The sequence below is a fragment of the Cebus imitator genome, unplaced genomic scaffold (genome assembly GCF_001604975.1).
Source record: "Cebus imitator isolate Cc_AM_T3 unplaced genomic scaffold, Cebus_imitator-1.0 Scaffold550, whole genome shotgun sequence".
NCBI classification, from domain to species: domain Eukaryota; kingdom Metazoa; phylum Chordata; class Mammalia; order Primates; family Cebidae; genus Cebus; species Cebus imitator.
In genome coordinates this window covers 682,999-695,874 of record NW_016107865.1, presented here as the reverse complement: position 1 = coordinate 695,874, position 12,876 = coordinate 682,999, and the positions used below count along the sequence as shown (strand labels likewise).

The window sequence follows — 12,876 nt, the reverse complement described above, 5'->3', positions numbered from 1 at the left end:
GATATGTGAACTGGTTTTCAGAGGATACCTTCAGTACAGATAATAAGATCTCCTTGTCAAATCAGGTTTATTTTATGTTACAGATTCTTAAATTTTCCCTCAAAATCAACTAGCAATCAGTTGCTTGCTAGTTGAGTTAGCATTTCTCAGACTTGATGAGCTTTGAGCAAACTGGTGGATCTATTATCTGGATACTCTAAGACCAGGAAGATGCCTTTAACATATTTTTTATATAAAGAACACAGTAGCTTCCCTTTTGCTTCTGTCTTAATTTGCAATCGATATTTATTACCAAAATAGGAAATCATCAATAATAAATACCCAACTTGTTAACATTTATTTACTGTTTGGCCCTTTTCTTAAAAAGTATTTATTTGCCTATACCCAAAGAATGGACAACACCAGAAAACGAGAAAATTATACAAGACAGAAATTTCCAAGATCTTCTTTCATTTGAAAAAAATCATTAGTCTATTCCCAAAAGCTTGACTTGTGCTGACTTGGTCCCAAGGCATCCTACAACTCCAGAAACACAGGGGTCAGGAAGAGAGAGGGAGATGGGAAACCAGCACCATGCAGAATGGAGCTGGGGAAATTGAGAGCTGCAAAGCCTTGTCTGAAAACATATAGCCAGGAAATTCCAGCAACAAAACTGAAGAATGGACAGGGGCACAGATTTATTCTTAATTATGGAAGCCTGCGGAATGAGTGCCCATGTAGGCAACAGGACATAGGAAGGAGAAATCCAAAAATTCAGCAGGCAAGCAGGTATTCTCATAATTGTCTAACAGGAATCTCATGCTTAAAATGCCTACTTTGAATGCTTGATTTGATCCCCTAAATCTCTGCTTTCCCACAACTCATTTAATGGAATCAGCCAGTAGCTAAAGCCAAACCCTAAAAGTCATCACTCATCGCATTCCTCCCTCTGCACAACTCTCATGAATCTCTCCTCACTGCCCCACACACATCTTATGTCTCAACAAATCCTGTTTATGCTGCTTTGAAACATCTCAGATCTGCCCATTTCTTTCTCTTTCCACAACTACCTTCTTAGTCTAAGCCACCATCCTCCCTCACATAGACTACAATGATGACTGGTTTCCATGCTCTCTCCCTTATCTGCTATGTTAAATGCTGCACACAGCAGCCATATTCACGCAAAATTTGGAGCAGCCAATTTAGACCACAACATTAAGGTCTGGAGTTCAGAATGGCACAGGAAGAAGACAGAGCATAGATTCCTGAACCATTATGCCACTCTTGTATTGCTTATTATCAAACAGAGTAAATTAAATTTTACGGAAGCCACTGTGTTTTGAGGTTTTGTGACAGTCAATTAAGTATAACTGCATCTTAATCCATAATTTATGAGGTGGATGCAGTCTAAGAAAGGGCATGGTCTTAAAAGAAGCAAAGCCTGCCCCATCTTTCCCTGCCTTCTGTGGAGGCCCTTGCAAACATGGCACCATCACCTCAAAGGAAGTTACAGCCTGTGCACCATAGGCTGCTAGAAGTGGCAAAGTGAGCAACGGTTCAAGGCAAGATTTCAGCAGAGCAAAGCTAAAGTCTGCCTGAGGGGACATAAACTGTCCTTTAGAAGGAGGAGAACTTATTCTCAGGTAATATGTATATGTTTCCCTATAAGATTGCTTGTCCCGAGAAGGCAGAGATTTTATCACATCAATTCCTATAGGCCCAACAGGGTCTTGAGCATAGTAAGTGCTCAAGAGACATTAATGAAATTGCTTAAAGGCCTTTATGAGATGTGCCACCACTTTTAGACCAACCGGAGCTTGGCCTCCCTCTTTGTCAGTTGATAATTGTGAATTTTTAAGTCTATTCATTACCATGTGTACATTTGATATTAAACTGCTAGGGAAAATTTGTTGCATTGCTTTTGTTTATGTACCAGCCTGAATAGTAGCACATGGAATTAGATGCCTAATAAATGCTTTCAGATAGTAGTAATGACAAAAAGAGCTCACATTAAGTTTTTAAAATCTAGGCATGATGCGTTAAAAAGGATTTAGATTGTACCTAACAACAGTTACTGACAACATGAGATCTGATACTGTGTTAGATTCTATATAATGATATAGTGAGCACATGACATAAGGTTATAAAGAAATGAGATTAGTTCAATAAGTGTATGTGAGAGTAAGTCGTCTTGTCATTACTCCTCAGAAATATTAATGATTACCCTGGAAAAAAGTACAAACATTTTTGCTAGCCCATACACATTTTTCTGAGCCTGCATAAGGAGGAAACATGGCTTTCTGCTGCTTTAAAGTAGCAAAAATTTGGTGGTGGGGATGGGAGGAGAGAAGAAGAAAGCAGGATATTAATCTACATATCCTGCTGGAGTTGATTCTGGAGTATCATGAAAGTCACCAGGAGTTCTATTTGCATAAGACTGTCTGGGTCTGTGGAAGGAAATTGTTAAGAGGTCTTTGGGAATGGTGGAACTGTCTGGAGTGGTGAGATTATTACTTCCTAACAAAGGAGACAGAGGAGATCAAGTGTAGGGGCAGGTTCCTTTATTTAGACATAGAATTTACTCTGAGGCAGGAGACACCTAAGGCACCTGGGCTCCTAGTTGGCAGCGATGCGGTGATCACTGATGTTGTTTACACAATGGCCATTCCTAACTCCCTCCTTCCTTGCTGATAGAGCTTTCCTCCCATTGTAGAGACTAAATATGCCAACTTTCTCCCTTTTCAGCCTCCTTTGCAGCTACAGCATGGGTGCATATCTAATTCTAGCCAGTAGTGCCCAAGGAAAATATGCCAGGGGCTTCTGGGAAAGGTTTTCACATCTAATAAAATGAGATGGAGATGTACACAAAACAAAACACCACTTTCCCTTCCTGCTTCTGTGTTTTTGTGTGAGGCCACGATGCTTAGAGCTATAGTAGTCATCTTGTAACCACACACAGATAAATCTTCAATACATTTAGAATAACAAAAGGAAAAAAATGGGAAAGAGCCAAGAATCTTGATATTCTTGAGTTACTGACCCCAACCTAGAAAAGCCTATCTCAAGACTTCCTGTTGTAGAGGAAATTAAATCCCTGTTCCATAAGCCAGCTTTAATAGGCTACTGTGTTACTTGCAACCAAAAGCATCCTAACAGAAAAGTGAGGAGGGACCTTTTTATTAAAATAAGATGGTGGTACCATTCAAATGTCTTCTAGGTAAACACTTGGAAAGTTGTCTTGAGTATTGAGGTGAGAGATCCATGAAAACCAGAACACTTTTGAAATGTGTTTAAAAGTGACAATCACTGATGGACCAAGAGCCCTACCCAGCACTACAATTGACAAAGCATGAAGCTACCGGATGAGCACAGCTGCAGGAAACGTGGCTGCAGAAGGATGGCAGTCAGGCTAGAAGAGGCCACCCTGCATTAAAATAAAGAGCAGTGAGAATGACCCCAAAATCCAAAAGCTGTCAATGCATTGAAATGAGTCCCAGAGCAGCAGCTCCCAACCTTTTTGGCACGAGGGACTGGTTTTGTGGAAGGCAATTTTTCCACAGTGGGCAGGGCAGGGTGGGGTGGATAAATCTGCTCCACCTCAGATCATCAGGCATTAGGTTCTCATAAGGAGTGCGCAACCTAGACCCCTCGAACGCACAGTTCACAATAGCGGTCATGCTCCTATGAGAATCTAATGCCGCTGATCTGTCAGGAGGCAGAGCTCAGGCAGTAATGTTTGCTTGCCCTCTGCTCACCTCCTGCTGTGCACCAGCCACAGGTTCCCTAAGAGGCCACTGATGCGTACCGGTCTACAGCTCGGGGACCGGGAACCCCTGTCTTAGAGACAGTGAGAAGGGAGGGTGTATTAGTCCATTCTCACACTGCTATAAATAACTACCTGAAACTGATGATTTATAAGTAAAAGGTTAAACTGGTTCACAGTTCTGGTGGGGGTTGAGGAGATTAACCTGGGGCAAAAGCGGGGACACTTCGCTTCCTGAGCCAGGAGAAGAAAGAAAACTCCGTGTGTGGAGCCCTGTACTTGTCAAGATTAGCAAGGTTATACTGTGGCAACAATCCCACAATCTCTGTGGCTTACAACAGAAAAGATTTATTTCTCCCTCATACCTGTGTCCAGAACCAGTCAACTCTGACTTGATTCCATGTTGTCCACATTTCAGAATTTAAGTGAGAGGATCAGCCCCTATCTGGAATACTGCAGTCTTGGTGGCAGAAGGAAAAGAGAGAATGCCAAACCATACACAAGCTCTTAAAGCTGCTGCTGGGAAGGGAAACACACCATCTCGGTACATATTTCATGACTGGAGCAACTCCCACGATCATGTCCGAGTTCACCAGAACAGGGACATAGAGAGAGGCCGTGAATATGGAGAACAGTAAACAGGGGGTTTGACCATGGTAAACAATATCATCTATGACTGAGCCATCCTGCTTTTGTTAGTGAAAAAGTTGCTCCTTCATTCATTCAGTAAATATTGAGTAAGCCCCTACTTTGTGCCTGGTGCTACACTTTTCTTGTAGACCTCTAAATAAGACAGACCTTGACTCTTGTAGATATTACAGTTTAGAGAATTTCCACCTGATGCCCTTAGTTTTTCTTATTGGCATAGGGGCTACATCATCTGCTGAGAGAGAGGAAGTTGTTTGAAGTAAGGAGTTTGAGGAGAGAGGTAAATATTTCAAATCACCACTGAACAAAAAGAGAAGGAAAGCTGAATGGGGAAAATAAAAGGATTGCCTGTCAGCATTACAGCTGTCACTGTGGTTGGCAACCTCACAGCTATGTTCCCTGTCAGTTCACAGTCACCTGGGTACTCTAGGAGCAAAAAAGGTAAGGATCTGGGAGGGCTAGGAGACATGGGAGCCAGAGGTGATATTGAAAATATGAAGGAACAGGGTCTGGCTAGGTAATAAGGCAGCAAGGTCACATTGGCAAATGCTGAGCAAGAGATAAAGGTCTTGGGAGCTAAGGTCAGGTGTATTGGGAGGAGAGTGAGTGACCTAAAAAGGCCAGATGAACCAATCAAGAAATGCATTGCTGCAGTTTAAGGTTTCACAGGTGGGGCAGTTCTTGGTCTAGAAGAGTTTAGGGTGTGGAAACTGGGTGGGGACTGGTTTATTATTATCCCAGCCTTAATTGTTCCTGAGACACTGTCACTGTAGTCAAGGGTTATGTCCATGTGCAGCTTTATATTGATTCATTCAAATGTTGAGTTTACTGGGAAGAATGAACAAATTCCCTATACTATTGTGTCCCCCACTACTCACTCCAGATCCCAGTCAATTCATACCTGATTGGAAAAAAGAGCTGTGGAAAATATAACGTTTCTTTTTGAAGTCCTCCAGTGCTTCTTTTTATGGTACTTTCTGGATACTAGGTGTTCATGCATTCCTCTTGAGTTGAATCATGTTGAGATTGTTCCCTTTTCTGCTTTCTACTCAATAGCAGGAGTTTTCAGACTCCTTTCGGCATCTAAAAACATTCAGCAACTTTGAGAATCATCCTTCCTTGGAGGAGGGCAAATATGGTGCTAATCTGTGTCATGTAAAGCAACATGGTAACAACAGAAGGTGAGAATGGAAACAGAAGGAAAGAAAATGGGAGAAGGGAAAATATTTTAAATGGTTACAAGAAAATCAGTGTTTTTTAGTTCAGTTTTATTAAGATCTAATTTATATGCCATTCACCAATTTTAAGTTTAGAATTCAATGAATTTTGACAAACGTATATAATTATGTAACCACATATATCATTCTTATCACTCCAGAAATTTCCTCAGACTTCTTTGCAGTTATTCTGCTTCTCTTAACTCCAGTCTCTGACAACCACTAATCTGCTCTCTTTCACTATAGCTTTGCCCTTTCCAGAATTTCAAATAGATGGATTCAGACAGTATTTAATCTTTCATGTTCAGCTTTTTCAAGAAAACCAGTCTTATATGGAGGATGTGTAAATAGCATGTAGGTTAGGGAAAGGTAAGGAAAAGAAATAGTAAAGTTCACCAGTCTGAGTGTTCACCTCGTAAGTAGTTATACCACCCTCCAAAAAATCAGATTTTATGTGCTAGTTACTTTTTTAAATGCTCATTAGAGGCCAGAGGCAGGGGCTCGTGCCTGTAACCCCAGCATTTGGGAGGCCAAGGCGGGAGATCACTTGAGGTCAGGAGTTCGAGACCAGCCTGGCCAACATGGTGAAACCCCTTCTCTATGAAAAATATAAAAGTTACCTGGGCATAGTGGTATGTGCCTGTAGTCCCAGCTACTCAGGAGTCTGAGGCACGAGAATCACTTGAGCCCGGGAGGTAGAGGTTGCAGTGAGCTGAGATCGCGCCACAGAACTCCAGCCTGGGTGACCGGGCGAGACTACATCTGAAAAAAAAAAAAAAGAAGAAGATAAATACATAATTATTAAAAACAAAAACATGATGTATATTGGTACCATTGATATGATTTGATTTTTTTATTTGTATTTTATTATTACATTTATATTAGTTATAATTATATCATACATATTTATAGTATGTATTATTATTTATTATATTTTATTTTATTTTGATGTTATTTCATGTACATCAGTGATAAGCAGACCTCACTTAGGAAAACACTGAATTCAAAGCTCTTGATATTCTTACATACTTCTAACGGCCTTATTCTCCCAGTCATTGATTTGGCTAGTGAATCCTAAATAAGTGGACTTTAGCAAAATTCATAAGTAATGATGACTTCTGAATCCCCACATGTAGCATCATAATGTGCACATTAACCATATTTTTAGAGGTAAATTTAACCTTTTATTTTTGCTTATCTTTATTTCCCACTGAATTTGGTTAGAATTAGAAAAATGTATGTTTGAATAAAACGGAAAACAAAAAACACAACTAATAGATGGGAAAAATGAGACTTGACATGCAGCAGACATAGATGCAATAGACGTCCTGTGTGAGATTTGATGGCAGTTTCACATCAGATAGATGATCTACTCAGCATTGCCGGTTAGGAGAGTGCAGCAGAGTCAGACCACAGACACCATAGAAAGGGTATAATTACATTTTGTAGTGGAATGTCTGTGGAGAGTCTATATATGTGCACTCATTCTTACTGTGTGTGGATGACAGCTGCTCTATCACTTTTGTACATTTGGAAGAAGACTCCATAGTTTGCTGCACGTCTTTGTGTGGTTGTACAGGCTTAGCTGACTGTGTCATTATAGAGTGTAGCACCAATAAATTACTGATCTATGAAGGCCATGTCTTTCTGTAGTTGAGGACTTTGCCTAGGAAATTAGAACTCTGGGAGGTTCCCAAAGGGCCTTGGAAGATTAAATAAGAAAAAAAAGTCCAAGTTTGATTTTTAAAAGCTCCCTTTTTACATTTGTGTTTGTGACAATTGTTGCTAATTGGTGGGTCTAGAGGTTATAAATGGAGATGGATAGGACCATTGTCAGGGGTTGCAGGCAGGTGAGCTCCTACCTACTTCGCCATTGATTTTTACTGAGGTCGAATCAGGTCAGATTGGAGTATCTGAGGCAACTCTGAAATATAAAGGTGCAGCCGAGGCTGTTTGCAAGGGTGTGTGGCAACAGGAGAAGCATAGATCCGCTCCCTTTGTCTGAGTAAATGTATGAACCCTAGGTCTTTCATAGCACTCTAAGGAGAGAGATAAGGAGCTGCATGCCCAATTGGCAGTGCCTGATTGGCCATTGGTAGGAAAGGCAGAATAATCCAGGGCTTTGAATCAAGTGAGGGGGCCCATTTGAGTCTATGTGTTATTATTTGTCATGTTGTGACCTATGAAAAACAGTTTCTCAGATCCTTTGGTCGAAGGATTGCCAGGCTCAGGTAATCCTTCCACCTCACCCTCACTCCAGAGAATCTGAGACTACAGGCACACGCCACCAAGCCTGGATACTTCTTGTGTTTCTTGTAGAGACGAGTTTTCACCATGTGGCCCAGGCTGGTCTCAAACTCTTGGGCTCAAACAATCAGTCCGCCTCAGCCTCCCAAAGTGCTGGAATTACAGGCATGAGCCACCAGGCCCAGCTTTAAACGCTAGCTCTTAAACTGTCTTTCAGGGAAGGCCATTTCAAGATGAATCTTGGCTTTGTTTTCAGTGATAATTTCATAATTCTAAACCCCAGTTAATTCTGAATTGGACCAGCTTAAGCATGTAGTTCCATAGAGAATGTGCCTACTTCCATCTCAGGCAAATGGTGGTTGTCGTATTGTCATATTTTCCTCTGGAGACTGCTGTGGGGGTTCACATCACTAAGACTTGTGCGGGCCTCACCCTTTAACTTAACAAGCAATGTCAGTACGATAACATTTTTCGCTTGCACTTACATAAGACCTTTTTATTTTAAAACTGCAAATTCAACTCAAAGATTACAAGATCAAATTTTGCATCTTAGAAAAAATACTACCATAAACAAAGCCCACATTGTAATCAGAATCCTACTTTCTTTTCTGCATAAAGCAGCATAGAACAATGGTCAGTTACAGATACATGAAGCTAAATAAATTAAGAATTTGTACTGTAAATAAAGTAGGTTATATAAATTTTAAATGAAGAAAAAAGCAACAAATTAAGGACAAAAATGATATTTTCCTTCTTTGAATTGTACTCTTATAATTAATATTTTTTTAAAAACTCGCAAAATCAAATATTCAAAAATAATTTGTTTAAATGCGTTAAAAAATTATTTTCCCCAGTAAACACGGGGATGATCAACCAAAAAAAAAAAAAACCACAAAAACCCTCTTGTTTTTTGCTGAAAATAATCTAATTGTATTACTATTTACTACATTAGTGAGTGCCTGGAGATACCTCCCACTTTCATATTTGCCTTGTATTGTATCTACGTGTAGATGGAGGTGGCTGCAAAAATATGTGCTGACTTCAAGACATAGTGCGGACTGAAATTGTCTTTATCTGAGGAAGTCTCAGCCATGCCTCCAGTTCCAAGATGAATTTCAATTCACAAGTTCCAGTACCACCACCACCATCACTGGCCCCAGAGAGAATGAGACTACTAGTAACTTGAAAGACAATCTATAAAGATCCTGTAATCGTTTTCACTATATCACTTTTTCCTGGCTACTTTATCCGATAAAACTTCAATTTATTTCTAAGCTATTAAACATGAGGACAAAGAGAATCTTAGCTTTATGCGAAAACGCAACCATGCATGAGAACTGCTTGTGTTTCTTGGAATGGTCTGCATTTGGGTGAAGTCATCAGACGTCATTACACTTCTTTATTTGGGGATTGCCGACTCGTTTCCCAGGATTTAGACTATAAGGATGATAAAAGTCAGTTTCACACCCTGTCAAAGACTTGGCCCTTTGCCTTTTCCTTCCCGGCAACACTCGGTTGGTTCAATTAGGTCTTGTCCCTTCATTATCTGTGAGGACTGAATTCAACCCCCGCCTTTCAACGCAGGCTCTTTGCTCGGGGAAAGTCAAACCATCCCTTAAAGGATCAAAGAGCTCAGCCGTAGACTGAGCCGCCGGAAGAAAGCGGAGTTGCTGCGTCAGATGAAAGGGCCGCATCAGACTCACTCCTCAAGGCAGCTCCTGGGATTTTAAAGCCAGGGTCAGGGGGATCAGGAAGGACAAGTGGGATGGAAGCGAAAGGCTGGATCCTTAATCCAGGCCGGAGACAAAGGTGAGTAACTGCTCGTGGTGAACGGGAGATGGGCAGCGGGAGGCTCCTCGCCCCCTAGCCGAGTGGCGTGACTTCAGCAGCACTCAGAAAACCAGCCAGGACTGGGTAGGACAGAAGGTCCCAGCCGGGGCTGGCGAACCGGCTACTCGCTGGTGGGGCGAGGCTAGGAACGCCTCCTCCAGGCCCCGCCCTCCCGCGCTGGGCCGGGAACTGGAACTTAGGCAGGCTCCCGGGTCACGCGCCGGGGCTGCCCTGCAGCCTCCAGCTTCCCGGGGCCGGCATCTCCGAGGAAAAGCGCGTGCCTCACGTCCCTCCCCGCCCCGCCCCCTGCGCACTGCGCACGCGCGGCCGCGTTCCGCCCCTTTTCCGCCCCGAGAGGGTGACGGGGTGAGGGCGGGGGAGCCGAGGTGGGGAGGCCGCCAGAGCTCCCAGACTGCGAGCACGCGAGCCGCCGTCACCCACGCCGCGTCACGGCTCCCGGACCCGCCCTCCCCTGACCCCTCCCCTCTCTCCGTTTTCCCCTCCTCTCCCCCTCCTCCTCCGACCGAGCTGTGGCTTAAGCAACGGAGCGCGGTGAAGCCCATTTTTCTCCTTCCTCGCAGACGCGCTGGGGAGCTCGCGGCGCGCGGCCCCTGCCCTCCGGCCCGAGATGAATGCTGCGGCAGAAGCCGAGTTCAACATCCTCCTGGCCACCGACTCTTACAAGGTAGCGCTCGGAGCGGGGGCAGGTGACGAGGAGCAGGGCGCGCTGGACACTAGCGCGGGGCTGCGGGGCGGGGGCGGCTGTGGCGGCTGGGGCTGGAGTCGCGGCGCGGGGAGGCCCGGGCGGCGGCGGCGGCGGCGGCGACTGGGGCAGGTGAGGCGGCACCGCAGTGAGCAGGAGGTGGCTGGAGGAGGATGGAGGGCTGGGCGGCGGAGGCGGGGCCTGGGGGCGCGCGGCGGCGGGGGCGCGGCGGGGTTTGAGGCGGGCCCCTGCGGATTCCCGGGCTCCGGGGCTCGGGGCTCCGGTCTCCAGGCTCCAGGATCCAGGATCCAGGCTGCAGGCTTGGGCGTCTCCACCGAGCGCACGCCCTGCCCTGAAGCGCGGCCTTTTGGCCTGGAGCTGGGACCAGTTAGGTAACGGCCCCAGGGGCCCCCGGTGGAGAGAGAGCGAACGGGGCTTTCCCCGCCGAGCCAGCCCGGCGGGCTCGCCCCTCGCTGTGCAGGTAAGTCTCTTCCAGGGGGCTTGTTGGGAGAAGTCCTGGTGCGGGCGCCGGAGCAGCCGCGGTCCTCTGTCTGCGACCCCGGCGCGAAAAACACTCGCCTGGCCCCTGTGGCCGTGCCGAATACCCCTTTCCACTCCACCCGGCCCCGTTTCAAACTCCTTTGCACCTAGTGGTTGCTCGTGCTTCTTACCCCTTGGTATAGAAGCCCATCTGCTCTTAGTGCTTTAGTGTCACTACAGGATTTCTGTGAAAAGGAAAGTGAAACACGAGGATTTAAAGGAACTGTATTTTAACCCTGGGGAACTTGTCTAGAGGGAAATAGCACAACGTTGCGTTCACATGCCCTTTGAACACTTGCATGGGTAGCTGCCACATTCTGTTGATAGGAAGCACATAGTAGTAGTAAAGGGAAGAGGTAAAGTAAATTTTACTTCTTGAGCAACATGGTGATTTGGAATACGGTGGTAAAACATAGTACTCTCATGTTTTTGTTTTGGTTCTTTTTTTCCTTTGTTTTTAGTCCTCCTCCAATATTCCAAGAGTGTTTTAGAGAATCCCATTTTACTTAAGTCTTATTTTGTTTCTTTCCAATCAGCTTAAGATGCTGTTTATGATATTTAGATAGGTTACTTAAATCGAGCCAAGATTTATCAGCAAGTTGTCTTTTAGATGCAGTTTTAAAGTAAGGCAGAATCCGAACACTATCAAGTATTATTCTTGATAGTATTGTCAAGTATACTTGATAATACCTCAAGTATGGTCTTTTACTTGGTTCTGAAACTTCCTCTTGTGTTCTCTTGGTTCAATCATAGTGTTTTCAGAATTTTAAATAGATTTTAGAATAGTTTCATTGATAGTTTTGTAGAATTTTTTTCTTAACTAAATCTAAAATAATTTTCAGATTTTTTTTTTTACGTTAGCCAAATGTAAAGGGGAGGTTGATTAGTCTAAATTTTAAAAACAGAGGAGTGCAATTTCCTTTAGTTTGCAGTCCCTCTAACTATTATACATAAGGAATGTACTCTCAACATCAGTTTTCTGGGGTGCTTTTAGTTAGAATAGTGAATTACCTTAAAGTTTTGTAATCTGGTGAACCATACTTAATTGCACTATTAGAATTTGCACCTATTTAATAAAGTTTACTTCTGTTGATTTTCAAGTCAGGCTAGTGTATTTTGTCCCTTTTATAATAAGAAACTTCAGGAGACTTTGATCTTAGATTTTTCATTCTTTTTACCAAAAGTCACCTCTAGAGGATTCAGTCAAGTTGATATTTTTTATACCAGTGGCTTACTACAGTATGCGACAGTAGATTGTGTATTCCACGTCTCATTTAAGTCTTTAAGTTTCATTTCTCTTACGTTTTTCTGGGTCCTTATAACCTATTTTACATTTTTGTCTTTTTATCTTAGAAAAAAGGACAAAAATCATAATCTTAGGTTAAAGTAATGAAACTTTTACTTAAAAATTATGTGAGAATGTTACAAATCTTCATTAGTGCTTACAAACTATTGGTCAAAGTAGGGGTAGTTTTAGATGTGTTGATGAAGAGAGCAAAATATTGTTGATTTCTTCTTTCTAAAACTGAAGAAAGAATAATTGATTTCCTAAGCACTACAAAAGTTATTTTGCAAGTAGATGGTAGGGTAGCTAAGCACATGACAATGGGAATTTTGTTTTGTCTTGTATCCTGTGAAGAGTGTCCAGGTCATTTTGGACCAAAGGAGCATTTGAACTGTATACATCTGGTTCCGTAACCTCATACTTTATTGCATATAATAAGGAATTAAGGATACAGACAAATGTGGTTCCTCCACTTTCATCCTGGTTCTTGTTAAAAATAAGAGGGACGACACAGTTTAAACCACATTGCACATTAGTTATGAAATGTGCTGTCCAGTGTAGGTTGCTTCTCCAAAGGTCATCTGTAAGCTGGTTATCTATATTTCAGCATAGTTTTAGCTATTCATTAATATTATATTATAAAGGAAGACAAAGATAAGTACTA

The 12,876-nt window shown here is 43.0% G+C and overlaps 1 protein-coding gene across 1 annotated transcript in view; it reads left to right on the top strand.

Annotated features, from left to right (window-relative positions):
- Positions 1-10,012: 10,012 nt before the first annotated feature.
- The window catches only part of NAMPT (nicotinamide phosphoribosyltransferase), a 39,324-nt gene continuing 36,460 nt past the window's right edge, over positions 10,013-12,876 (top strand). The window contains exon 1 of the mRNA XM_017515439.1: positions 10,013-10,369. Coding sequence (XP_017370928.1) covers positions 10,313-10,369 — 57 coding nt within the window. The 5' untranslated portion in view covers positions 10,013-10,312. The remainder of the gene's footprint in view (positions 10,370-12,876) is intronic.